We start from the raw sequence: 14,470 nt of genomic DNA, 5'->3' as shown, positions 1-14,470 counted from the left end.
GGGTGTGAGGAGGCAGAGGCTGCAGTGGCGCCGGGGCTCGCGGGAGCGGGCTGGGGACCGAGCAGCCGGTGCGGGGGAGCGCCGGCCTCGCCCTGGCAGCCCCTCCTTCTGCTTCTCTCCCCGCCCCCGGCCGCCCCGCCCTTCCCGGAGGAGCAGTCTCTCCGCGCGCGTCTCCAGGCTCTCTCCATTGTCTCTGCCTTTACAACAGGTTCAGGCGGCGGGGAGTAAGGGCAGTGCGGGCCGCCTCCCTTCCTCAGGGTGTTTTGAGTCCTCGCCTCTTTCGGCTCAGGCGCAAATTCCCGGGCGGAGCAGGTCCCCGCGAGCAGAGCCCTCCCTCCGGCCCCCTCTGGCCGCGCCGCCGCCTGGGCTCCGCGTGGGGGAACCATGAGCGCATCGCCGGCTCTAAGTTCTCCACGCGCTTGGGGGGGCCGCCCTTTTCTTTCTTAGGCAACCAAATCGTATTAATCTTCCAATTTAATTAATCTGAGGCAGCAGCAGGAGACGCAAACGCTATTTTCCCGCTTGATTCCAAGACCTCTTCGATTTTTATTTTTATTTTTAAAGAGCAAGACGATGGACTGAGCATATCCGCACCATGGAGTCTCGGGTCTTACTGAAAACATTCTGTTTGATCTTCTGTCTCGGAGCAGGTGAGTGGTCGCAGTGCTTGGGCGGGGAGACGGATGGCTCCCGCCTCCGGGCTGGCAGGGACACCCTGCTTTCCAGGACCCAAGTGGGTCTGGAGTGGGAATCCTGGAGAAGGGGGCGGATTCGAATTTGGATTTTTTTTTCGGTTTTCACATTGGAGACCGCGAGGCGGGTCGCGTCTTTAAGCAGGGTCTCAGGGCTGTGGGGGAAGTTTGCCTGGAAAAAGCCGTAAAGTAGGTCATTGAAATGAGACTGGGTGCACCTCTGTTTAAAGCTTGGCTGCTGATCTCTGGTAAGGCTCACCGCCACCTCCTAATATTGTCGCGAGGAGGTGGTTCTTTGGTTCCCTGCAGGAGGAGGCTTGTATTTTAACGGAATATTTGTGTTTCTTTTCCTTCCCTTTTTTTCTCCTCCCCATTCCACCAGTTTGGGGACTTGGGGTGGACCCTTCCCTGCAGATTGACGTCTTAACAGAGTTAGAACTTGGGGAGTTCACGGCTGGAGTGCGCCAAGTCCCCGGGCTGCATAATGGGACGAAAGCCTTTCTCTTTCAAGGTATGATCCAGCGTGACGGTTCCCAGTGCGGTTGCGGTTCCTATAACCCCGGGAGGAGTTGGCCTGGCTGCTCTTCCTAACTTTGTGTGGCCTCGTGTGTGACAGTATCTGAGCTGAGGTGTGAGGGGTCAATGAGAAAAACAGCCGCATCTATCTTTAAAGTGGCCCGTTTTTTCTCCATTCGGCACCCTCCTTCTACTCCTTATTTTGTACTCTTGCCAGTCTAACGGGTTGTCCCTTAATTAACGAATAGAAACTCCCGCGGCAGATGGTTGATTTTGGAGTCTGGGGAACAATGAATTACAACATAAATGCCTCATTTGGGTGAAATTGATTTAGGTAGGAAACAGGATATCTTAATCTTAGTTAAGACTTTATCTCTGAAAGTTTTAAGAACAATGGTCCCTGCAGCAAGACATTTCTTTATAAGGGTTAGTTTTTTGGAAAAATTAATATCTTTCAATATTTTATTGTGTATCACAAACACACTATATCTGAGGGAAGACTCGTTATGGAAAGATTGTCATTGTCCCTTTTCCACCAATGGCAAGAAAAAGGAAATGATATTCTTTTAAAATAATTTGAGAATATTTCAAGTAAAGATTAATCTGGAGGTATGCTTTTTGTAATTATTAATTTTTTTGCTTAGGATTGTAAAACTTTTTTGGAAGTAAGTGGACACTGGCTCTGTACAAATATTATTTTATCATTTCAAATTACAGTTAATTTAAATGTGTTGTGCAGTAAGAAGCAAATTCCAAAGTAATAAGCCTCTACTTTGTTTTTGCAAAGCTTTTGAAGCTTGCTTGACTCATGGAAAGATGTAACATGAGGTTTTTAATGGTAGCTAAATGTATGCTAGATTCACGGATAGTAAGGTATAGGTGAGGGTAAAGAGAAATGGAGATTAGTGTAACATAGCTGATGACCCAAAACATTGTCCCCCAAGCTGCCCACGTCTTTCTTTTGTTGTTTTTGGGACTATCACTTCAAAAAGGAATGCAATTCATAATTACTAAAGAGTTAGATATGCAAAATACAACCATGTTAACACATTTGCCATCCAGAAATAGGAATATAATAAGACTTGAGGGTTTCTCTAGTGGTGTTATTGCCTGTTTTAGCCAGTATGTGTCACCATGGACAGTAACACCACAGTTCACAGTTGGGAAAGAAGGAAACTGACATGTGTTGCATTTATTTAAAACAAGTTTGCCCTTATAAGAAATAAAAATGTGGCTTTCTGTTTTTTAAATGATCATTTTAATTATCTCTTTAGTGTTTTTATTGTGATAAATATTTATTGTGAAGTTTTATTTATGTAAAGATCTTTTTTTCCCGAGGGTGGGGCTTGGATATCAGTCATTGAAAAACAATGACCAAATTTAATAAAAGATACGAGGCTTAACTGTTAGCAAGGTTTCAGACTTGAGTAGAAATGTCATTAGGTTTAAGCTTTTGTTTTTTTCTTGTGCTTTATTTTGTTTTTATCACTGTGAAATAGAAGCAAAGTTATTTTAGTGCTGACAATTTGAATAACTACAAACCTTATAGAATCTAAAGCTTTTAATAAATGACATTGACATGCTCCTCAAATTTCTAATTTCTTAAAATTTTATTATTTTCTCCTTGCTATCTGTAAAGACTGCCTGAATTGTCACAAATAGAAACCTTCAGAGTTGTTCATTTTTATGTGAGACAGTTGAACAATTACATATCAAATAGTTCAAATTTTCTAGGGAACAGTCTTAGAAGACCAATGTCTTTGCTTGGTTATTTAAGAGTATTTTAGAAACATTGATTTCTGTATCAGTTGACAGCTTCTTCAAGGTGGGCATTATATTCCAAAATGAGGCACATGAATTATGGTTTCTTTAAGTCATCTTCGGTAACTAGATATATCAATAGTCATTGATGAGTTGGTTGTTTTTGTTTACTTATTGATATCAAGCCAAATATTGATATAGAGTAAATGCCTTTCAAATATAGTTTATGAGATTTGAAGATGTGGAATTTCATTTTCTGCCAAACTATGAACTTTATTTCATATAGCTTATCAATCAATAAGTATTTATTGCTTGCTGTGTTTCTCATATGTTACTGATGTGTTGATTATGCTGTAGTGATTTCTTTTACCTTAAGATCTGGATTCTGAAACCAACAAGTGGACCTTTGACTCTACATGGTTGTTCTGCACATTACCTTGGAAAGGTTCTTTTCTCTACCATTAGGGTAGAGAAGGTTTTGTCGAGAAGTCAGTTCTGAACCTTGCTGCTTCATTAGATTCCACAAGCTTTTAGAGAGACAAAGGCATATGGATTCTGAAGATTTTATAGATTCCATTTATATTGAATTGAGGACACTGCAGATATTTTATGTAGTGTTTAAAATGTCATAGCGGGAATAGTAACAACTTACAAAACCTGAGATGCTCTCAGATTTCAGGAGCTCATCATACAAGTTCCTCTGCAGTATCAAATTCTAAATGGATTGAAGACATTTTTGAGCTGTGACATTTCTCAGTAACAAAAATCATCATCTTCTGTGTCTTCACTTCAAAAAAATCTCAACTTACATATTCTCATTGATTTTTACTTATTTAGTATTGCTTCTCTTTTTGTCTACATTTTACTCTTTAGTGATTTCATAGATGCATGCAGTTTGGTACTGTATGAAACTGAATAATTTTGTAAATTATTATGAAATATAAATCTATTACTTAACATTTGATTATATGACATAAATGAATAGAAATATATTTCAGAGTCTTATCTTTTTTCTTACTGGACCAACCACACTATCAGTAAAATGTTTTTATTATTGCTGAATTTGATTTATGGCTGTGTAGGAAACTTAATTAATAGAATGTTAAATTAGATCATGCCTTAAGGAATGCAGCTTTTGATCTGTGCCAGTTACAATAATATTTTAAAAAAGTGTCCAAGTAATAGTTTGGAATGCACATCAATATCTTATAGTAATTTATCGCTATAGAATCTGACACATAGCCACAAAAATATACTTTTTATGCTTTTAAAAGAATAGAGGATTGAATGCTGACAATGAAAAGACCTATAAAAGAGTATAAAGAATTCTGAAATTTTAAAGAATAGAACACTACTTTGCTTTAAAGTCTAGGAAATATTTTTCCAAGATAATGATCCTAATAATATTTTTTCTTCAGAATAAAAACATTGAAGATCTGGAATGTGTGTATAGAGAGTCAAAATTCTAGGACTTGCTTGCAAAGTTAACATCAGGTTTATATCTTTGATTTAAGAATTCATCTGGCCACGTTCCAAAAACTGATAGTTTCATCCGTTGGCTTAAGAAGATTTCTTCTGAAGTATTCATAGATTTTATAATCCCATTGATCCCTGAAGAGAAGCAGATAAAATGAAAGATTATTTTTTCCTGAGCTGATAATTTCAATTATACTGGGTAATAATTTTAAAAGAACTTAAGATTTAAAAGTAAAAAAATGTTCATAGGTCTACTCTTATGCCAATATTTGAAAACAGGAATGAAATAAGGCATTTGGCATTGGGCTGTTGGGGAGGCAAAGATAACTGCATTAAGCAAAGTGAGATGGCAGTGAGTACTCATGTTTGGTATGAGGCTTAGTGAGCATCTGTGAATTTAGGGTTGATGGTCATCAGTGCCTCTGAAGGGTGGTGTTCTAGTAGTGGTCTGATAAAAAAGTAGTCTGGAGAAGAGAGAGTGTGAGGGTTCACAGAGGAAGAGAAACACAAGCAAAGGGAATAGTATGAGCCAAGGTCCTGAGCCTACAGTAAGCATTGCACATTGGCAAAAACAGAGTCTAGTGGTGCAGAGATATAGGAGTTGTGATATCAAATGAATCAAGTGAGTAAGGTAGGGATCAAATTACATGGTAGACTATATTAATTTAGTAGAATTGAAAAGGTACTGTTATACAAAGATATATTGTGGTGGGGAGAATAATGTTCCTCCAAAATGTCATGTCTTTGAAAACCCGATAATTTTATGTTACGTGGCAAGGGGAAATTAAGGTCACTAATCAGCCTAACATTTTAGATTCTAAGATATGTGAGGCCGTGTGATGTTTGTCTTTGTGCTGACTTATTTCACTTAACATAATGTATTTTAGGTCTCTCCATCGTCACAGATGACAGGAGCCTTCTTTTTAAGGCAGAACAGTATTCCATTGTGTCTATATACTGCATTTTCTTTATTCATTTATCCGTGATGGACATTTAGGTTGGTTCCATATATTGATTGTTGTGAACAGTTGTGCATTCAATGTAAAAGTTTAAATATCTCTTATTTTTGTTTGTTTATTTTGAGACAGGGTCTTGCTATGTTGTTCAGGCTGGTCCTGAACTAACTGTTTAGCCCCAGACTATCCTTGAAGACCCAGCAATCTTTCTACCTCAGCCTCCAAAGTACTGGGATTACAGACATGCATCACTGTGCCTGGCTTCTGTTTATCTCTTTGAAATATATTTCATTTCTATTGACTATATACTCATAAATAGGATTACTGGTTCATGTAATGTTTCTATTTTTAATTTTTTGAGGGAGCCTCTTGTCACCTGGAGGTGTGACCATCAAACTTGAGTTGTTTCTGTTTCTGAATTCTGAGTGAAGTACAGAAATAAAAGAGTGGAGTTCAGAGAAGTTGCAAAGTGAAAGCAAGGCTTAGTATGAGATATGGAAGACTCCTCTGGAGAGGAGGGACCCCAGAGTGGGGAAGGCTGTTGCTCCTGCAGAGCAGGGCTCACTTTATGAAGGTGTGGGCAGCCTACCTTTCCTGTTCATGCAGTGGAATTTGGTTTTAGATTAGGTTCTTCAGTTTTGTCCCTAAGCATGAAAAGCACTGTGATTTGATTAGCGGTGTTCATGAGCAGGGAAATGTGTTATGATTTGGTGAATGCTGGTGTCATGTGTCAGGGCCATTTCAGGCTTGGTTTCCCCAATCCCTGCCCCTTGTCTGTTTCTAGGAGGTTTTACTTTCCCTTGCAGGTCACCTTTCCTGTAGCTAGGGAGCCCTATCCCTAAACTCTGTACTATTTCCTGTAATAGCTGTGTTAAATTTTATTGTCACCAGAGGTGTTCAAAAATTTCCTTACCTCTACCTCCATGCTGACATTGGCTATGTGTTTTAGTTAACTTCTCTCATTGCTGAGATAAAATACTGGGCCCCCAAGTTAAAGGAGGAAAGGTTTATTTTATCTCAGAGTTTGTAGAAATTTCTGTCCATAATGGGCTGTTTCTCAGGCAATGTAGCATGGTAGTGGGGCATCAGTGAGTAGAAACAGTCCATGGCAGGGTAGGTGGGAGGTAGCAAGCAGTTATCCTTTCTCTTTTGCCCTTATATTCCATGCAGGCTCCAAATCTGTTGATTGGTGCCACCCACACTCAGGTTGGGCTTCCTATTATCCCACCCAGAACAATGCTAAACTAGTCAGGTGGGGGAATCCATTTATCATACCCTTAATCCACATGTACATACCCTTAACCCACATTCTCACACCCCAGAACCAGCCACTTCCAAAATGCCCCACATATGATCTCATGAGGCTTTGGGGCACATCTAGATACAAGCTATTACATTATCCTTTGTCCTTTAGATGGCAGCCATTCTAACGGGTTTATGTGATGTCTCATTGTAGTTTTAGTTTGAATTATAATTAGTGATTGTAAACAGTTTTTCATATACACATTAGCTATTACTAAATATTTTCCGGAGACATATCTGTTTAATTGTTGGTCTTTAAAAATTTGTTTGCTGTTACACTTTTTGCTTCTTATATATTGTGGATATTAACCCCTTGTGAAATGTATGGTTTACACATTTTTTTCTGTTCAGTGGATTAACTCTGCTGTTTCCTTTGCTGAGCAGAATCATTTTAGTTTAATCCCTAATTTTGCCTTTGTTGTCTGTGCTTTTGGTGTGATATTCAAAAAGTTATTCTGATCAATGCCTCATGGCTTTCCCCTATATTTTCTTTTAGTAGTTTAATGGTTTCAGATCTTATTTTAAATCTTTTATCCATTTTGAATTTGCTTTTATGTATACTGTCAAGGAAGAGTCCAGTTTCTCTCATCTGTTTATATATACCAGTTTTTTCAGCACCACTGCCTGAAGAGACTCTCCTTTTCCCATTGTATGTTCATGGCACTTTTGTTGAAAATAACCAAGGATAAGTGGATGAAAAATGTATCGATTTATGTCTGGGCTTTTCATTTTATTCTGTTGGCCTATATGTATATGGCTCTGGTTTGTAGTATGTTTTAGTTTCAGATACTGTTAAGCTTTGGTGTGGTCCTTTATGTTGTTTCTTTGTTGGTATTTTTTGGTGGTATCATTTGAATTTTAAGATTTTTCCCTCAATATCTGTGAAAAAATGTTGCTGGAATATTAGTAAAAATTGTATTGAATCTTTGGGTAGTACAGATATCTTAACAAAATTAATTCTCATAATCTATAAACACTAAATGTTGCAACTTCTGTTGCTGTAGGCTGGTTCCATTTCTGCAGGCTGGTCCATTGTAGGCTGGTTCTATTTCTGTGGGCCTGAGGCAGGGTAGAGCATCATGGTGAAGTCAGACTTCAACATCCCAGAAGCTAAGAAGCAGAGAGAAGGGGCTAGAATCAGAGATGAAGGGGTGTGGGAACAGGAATAGATCCCAAGTTTGCTTCCCCATAATCTATTTCTTGAAACTGGGCCCGATCTCGTATTTCTGTCTCCTCCAATAGTGGTATCAGATTATGATTACATTAGTGGGTTAGTTCACTGATCACATTAGAGCTCTCATCATCCAGTCACTTCCCCAAAGCCCCTCAGCAACCAATAAGCATTTGGGGGATATTTTTGATCCCAGCCATAGCACTATCTTTCCATTTGTTTGTTTTCAATTTTTTCACCAAATTTTATAGTTTTTATAACCTTTCATTTCCTTGGATAAATTTATACTGAAGTTTTTTACTTTTTCACAGTTATAGGAAATACTATTGTTTCCTTGATTTTTTCAGATAATTTGTCAGAAATATGGATTTTCATGTTTATTTTGTATCCTGCAACTATATTTAATTTTTTATTAGTTATGGCTTTGTTGGTGCTTTTTTCAGGATTTTGTGTGTATAAAATCATACATGCTACAAATAGAAAATTTCAACTTCTTCCTCTTCAACTTCAGTGGTTTTTCCTCTTGTTTAATTGCTCCAGTGCCCTGTCTAAAGATATTCTTGCTAGAACTTCCAATTCTGTCCAACATAATCATCAAGATTAGACATCCTTGTCTTGTTTCTACTCAAAGATGAAAAGGTTTTAACTTTTAAATACTGAGTATAATGTTAGCTGTGGTTTAGTCATATGTAACCTTAGCTGTGTTGTGATACTGTTCTTCTGTACCTAATTTGGTGAGAATTTTTAGCATAAATGTATGTTGAGTTGTATCAAAAGTCTTTTTTTTTGCATGATTTGGAATGATCACACATTTTCTCCTTATTCTGTTGGCCTATATGATGCTCCATTTTCATATATCACATTTATAGATTTGCGTATATTGAATCACTTTTATATTTTTTATATAAATTCCACTTGATCATGGTAAATGATCCTTTTAATGTGCTATTGAATTTGACTTGCAGTGTTTTGTTGAGGAATTTTGCATCTCTGTTCACCATGGATATTAGCTTATAATTTTGTTATAGTATTCTTGTCTGGCTTTGATATCATGATAGTGCTAGACTCATGAAATGAGTTTAGAAACAGTAGCTCTTCTTCATTTCTTTTAGGAGACTTTCAGAAGGACTGCTTTGAATGTTTGATAGAACTTAAAATGATGTCACTATGTTGTATGTTGTATGATTTTTTTTAAACAGAGACTTTTTATCTTTGATTCAATTTCTTTACTTGTTACTAGTGTGTTCAGTTAAATTTAGTCTTGATATGTTGTGTCTAGGAACTTATCCATTTTTTTAGTTTACCCAGACTGTTCTCGTATAATTTGTTTGTAGCACTGTCTTACGATCTTTTGAATTTCTGTGGGCTCAATCATAATGCCTTCTTTTCCATGTCTGATTTTATGTACTTAAATCCTCTCCCTTTTTTCTCTTAGGACAGTTTAAATTTATGTAAATTGTGTTTACCTTGACATAAAAGGAACAGCTCTAAATTTGGTCTATCTTTTCTATTATATTTCTGTTCTTTATTTTATTTCTTTCTGCTATGATTTTCATTATTGCACCCTTCCTACTAACATTGGATATAGTTTGTTGTTGTTTTTCTATTTCCTTGAAATATAACATTATTTGTTTGAGATATTTCTTGATTTTTTAATATAGGTATTTATTCTATAAACTTGCTTTTTAGAATTGCTTTTGCTCCATGTTATAAGGTTTGGCATGTTGTATATAAACTTATTTATTTCTAGATATTTAAAAAATTCCGTTTTATTTGGTTGTTCATTTAATTGAAGTAAATGGTTTAATTTTCATGTATTTTTAAATTTTCTGAAAGTCTTTCTGTTATTGATTTCTCATTTTACACTTGTGTTTGACTGCTTTAACAAGTACTATAGACTGCATAATTTATAAGCGATAGAAATTTAGTTCTCACATTTTTGGAGGCTAGGGAGTCTAAAATCAAGTTGCCAACAGATTGTGTATGTGGCAAGAGCCATTTTTCATGGGTGGAACCTCCAGTGTATTCCTATGGCAGAAAGGACAAATGGGCCTCGATGCCCTCTTCAAACTCTTTATAAGAACATCAGCTCTATACATAAGGATGGAATATTCACAATTTTATCACTTTCTCAAAGGCTCTACCTCAATAGTATCAAACTGAGTATTTTGTTCCAACATAGAACCTCTGAGTGACACATATACTCAAACCATAGCAATACCACTCTGATTAGAGAAGATATTTGATGTGATTTCATTCTTCTAAAACTTGTCTTATTCTTTTGCTCTAGCAAGTGATGAATCCCAGACTATATTCCATGACTTCAGAAGAATATATTTTCTGATGTTGAATAATTGTGTACATATCTGTTAGATCCATTTAGTCTTAAATATAGTTCAAGTCCAATATTTCCTTATTCATTTTTGGGGGGGTTATCTGGATCATATTTCCGTTGCTGAGAGTGTATTATTGAAATCTAGTACCATTATTGTTTTCAGTTTATTTCTTATTATAAATCTATTAATATTTACTTTTATGTGCTTACTTATAGTTATACAATTGTTTTATGTGTGGTCCATTTATATTTTCAGTTGTTATACCCGCTTGATAAATTGACTCCTTTAATAATAGACAGTGAAAATAATTCCTTCTCTCTTTGTGTAGTTTTTGCATTGACATCTATTTTATCTGAGTTAAAAATAGCTATTGTTAGTTTCTGTTTTACACTTGCATGGAATATCATATTGCATCTCTTTACTTATAGCCTATATATCTCCATAGGAGTGATATGACTATAATTATTACTTTTTATAGTATCTCTTTAACCATTCTTATCTTTAGATTAAAGGATTTAATTCATTTATCCTCACAATAATTACTTATAGGTAAGGATTCACTAATGCTATTTCATTCTTTTTTTTTTTTTTTTTTTTGGTTCTTTTGTAGATCTTTGTTCCTTTCTCATTTGGATCTTTATGATTTTCTCTGCTGATATGCATTGATTCCTTATTTTTTATTTTTTGTATAACTGTTAGGGATTTTTGCTTTTGATTATTATGCCACGCTATTTTAGGTTAGTTACAGGTTAAATATAATTGTATTAAAACTCTACAGTTTAAGCCTTTCCCACATTTTATGTTTTTGATGTCACAACTTATATCTTTTAAATTTTATGTATCCCTTACCATGTAATTGTAGCTTCAGTAATATTTAACAATTTTGTCTTTTATCCTTTGAACGAAAGATATAAATGGTCTGCATAACGTTATTGTAATATGAGGGTTTTCTGAATTTGACTTTTTGCTTACTTTTACTAGTGAGTTTTACACTTTTTTATGTTTCATTCTACTCATTAGCTTTCCTCAACTTAAAATCTCAGCATTTCTCAGAAGACATGTCTGGTGTTTATGAAATTTCTCAGCTTTTGTCTATATAGGAAAGTCTTTCTCCTTCATTTTTGGAGGACAACTTTGCTAGGTTGGGAGGTTTTTTTCCTTCTGGACCTTGACCTTTCTGTACCTGAATATTTATATATTTCTTCAGATTTGGAAAGTTTTCTGCTATTATTTCTGTAAATAATCTTTCTAGTCCTATTTCTCTCACTTCTCCTTAAATTCTTGTAACTCTGAAATTTTTCCATGTGATTCTGTTTTCCTGTAAATCCCATGACCTTTCTATATTCCTTTTCATTTTTTTCTACTTTCTGCTCTGCCTGTGCGTTTTCATATAATTTGTCTTTGAAGTTACAGATTATTTTCTTTTGCTTGATCAGTTTTGCTGATGTTGCTTTTACTGCATTTTTTAATTTCTTTCACTATTTTTCACCTCCACAAATTATTTTTAAAAAATAATTGCAATTTCTCCATTCCATTTTTCATATTGACCTTTTATTTTTCCCTGTTTTTATTGAATTATTTGTTAAATTTTTTCACATTTTGATCTTCATTAAGACAAACAAGTAGTTTTGCTTCTTTGTTAGGCAGTTCATATTTCTCTGTATTTCTTTGAGGTCAGGAACTGGGAGAATATTATTTAAATGGTGTTATGTCCCCTAAGTTTTGCATGTTTCTTACTACTTGACATTGATGACTATATATTAGAAGTAAGGACTTCAGTCTTTTTTTTTTATTTAAAGAGAGAAGGAAAAAAAGGACATAAAAAACAATGCAGTAAAAGGTACAAATAATACAGTATTTCTAGAAAAATATATACAGTACAAAATCACCAGTTAACAGGCTACACATTATCTTCCCAGAAACAGTTGTCCATATCACTAAATTAAAGCATATAAAGTGAACATTCATACAGTGAAATTGGAGACAGTTCCGTTCAATGATCCAACAAAAGCTCAGTAATATGGTTTTCCATCCTACACTCTCGAACATATCTGCGGTTATATCCCTTAGTCCATCTTCCTTTCCTCTCTTTTTTACAGTAACAATTAGACTTTTAGGGTTTTATAACTCTCACAGTTCTTATTACTCTTTTGAAGAGATAAAAACAAATGTGACTAAGCAAAACAGAGTCAGAACAGAAGGGAGGGCATAGCATGTGATGCAAAAATAGAATACCAGGTGATCAAAAGTGGTTACCATTGTGCCTCTTGCTATTTTTAAATTGAGTTGTCTATATCATCAGGTATAATAGAATTGATCAAAACAATATGGAACAAAACCAACAAAATCTACACTGAGGACCTTACAGGACTTTAAAAAAAAAAAAGGATGATAGTCAATCCATATTGGGCATCATAGTATATCTTATTGCCTTCAAAGTGATTGCCTATACCCTCAAACTTGATACTATCAAACAAAATAAAATATATAATAATCAGACAACAAGATGGGGAGAGTAATACTGGGGTTCAAGTCAGGTTAATAGGACAACAAAAAAGTTACTATAATATAGGTCTTTAGTCTTTGTAGATTAGCTTTGTCTGGAAAAGTCTTTTATAAATTCAGCTAGTCCAGTGAGTCTGAGCAAATCACTTGTTGTGGTTTGTGGTCAGTTTGTTGCTAAAGTTTTAAGGCAGGCTCTTCTGGTACTTGTGTCAGCAGGTGGTCAGACCTCTTGTCTAGATCCACTATGTGTACCTGTGCTTTGAATCTTAGCATGGGGCTGTATGATCTGGTTTGGTGCCTGGGTTGTCTTGTCTATAGGTACTGGAAGCTAATGCTGAATTTCATTGGTGCAGGGTTAATTTGCAGTTCTGGTACAAAGTCTGCTTCTCACTTGCTTTTTCCTACTTCCAGGTAAAGATTATGTCTCTTTAATTTATGCTGCCTCAGGGTGACATGGGCAATATAGAACTGTCCTTCCTACCCACTTCAAGGTGTCTTTTCTTTTTTCTGCACTTTACCCAGGTGCTGTAATCCACTGTTTCCTCATCTCTTCTGGTTGTATTTTCATATCTGGATAGTTGTTCTAATTGATGTTTCTCAGATATGATGAATACTTGAATGCTGAAGAGTTTCTGGACATTTGAATTTGATTAAAATTTTGTTGAGCTTTTATAATTGTAGTTGATACTCTATTGGGTTGAGATTTTGGGGTTATTTGATGTGGCATGTATATTAGTTAGTTTTTCATCACAGAAACCAAACTACTTAAAACAATTTAAAAGAGGAGAGGTTTAAATTGACTCATGGTTTCAGAAATTTCAATACATGTTTGGCTATCACCAAGGCAGGAACACTGTGGTGGAAGTGAGTGGTATTGCAAGGCTGCTGACTTCCTGGCTGTGGGAAAGCAGAACCCCAGTGAGAGATGTACTCTCTAACGTCATTTTCAGTTGACCACCTCCAGCTGAGCCTCACCTCCTAAAATTGCGTTTGGTTATGAACATCAGTGAACTGATCTACTCATGAATGTAGTGTCCCATGATCCAATCATCTTTTTAGGAATTACTTAACCCAGCTAAGCTGAGAATTAAGATTAACCATCATAATATGAATGCATTTGTATGCCAGATGGATATGAATCTTTGGTGGTCAGGGGACAGACTATAGTGGCCTGAATGATAATTCTTCAACTATTCATGTACTAATCCTTAGAACCTCTGAATATGTCATGTAATGTGGCAAAAGAGGATTAAATTTGAGGATAGAATTAGAGTCATTAATCAGCTAGTTTTAAGCTAGTTTTAAGATAAGGAGATTATCCTGGATAATCTGGGATACTCAAAAGAGTGTTCTGATTGTGATAAATGGAGGAATTGAGTTAATGTTAAGGTGATGTGATCTGACAATTGACTGGCTGGTGCTGGATTTGGAGCTGGAAATCAGAAAGTATACAGCCTTACGGAGATACAATTTTAGGTTAGTGAGACTCATTTTGCATTTCTGAACTCCAGAATTGTGAAATATAAATTCATGTTGATTAAGCCACTAGGTTTGTGGTGATTTTTTTATAGCATCAATAGGAAACTAATATATCTTTTAAGCATTATCATTAATTTATCTTACAACTGAATTGAACTTTTGCTTTAACCCTCATTCAACTCTCAAATATGCATCAGGGTGTTTTTGCAGGGTTTTAGAAGCTTGATCTCAACAGTTAATGCTGCTTTAGTCATTCAGGATTTAAAATAGTACTTA

General features: G+C 35.8%; 1 protein-coding gene across 2 annotated transcripts in view; it reads left to right on the top strand.

Moving 5' to 3' along the window:
* The first annotated feature begins 200 nt into the window (after positions 1–200).
* Nell2 (neural EGFL like 2) overlaps positions 201–14,470 on the top strand; it is a 360,145-nt gene continuing 345,875 nt past the window's right edge. The window contains exons 1-2 of one of the 2 annotated variants that reach the window (XM_003476087.5): positions 201–650; positions 1,075–1,203. In XM_003476087.5, coding sequence (XP_003476135.2) covers positions 596–650; positions 1,075–1,203 — 184 coding nt within the window. In that variant the 5' untranslated portion in view covers positions 201–595. Of the gene's footprint in view, positions 651–788; positions 941–1,074; positions 1,204–14,470 lie in introns of those variants that run through there. The other variant, XM_063254597.1, reaches the window with a different exon arrangement.

The sequence above is a fragment of the Cavia porcellus genome, unplaced genomic scaffold (assembly GCF_034190915.1).
Source record: "Cavia porcellus strain 051 isolate PalLab524CR breed Dunkin Hartley unplaced genomic scaffold, mCavPor4.1 scaffold_8, whole genome shotgun sequence".
NCBI classification, from domain to species: Eukaryota; Metazoa; Chordata; class Mammalia; order Rodentia; family Caviidae; genus Cavia; species Cavia porcellus.
The sequence above is the reverse complement of the archived record's forward strand: the minus strand, read 5'-3'. Positions and strand labels throughout refer to the sequence as shown.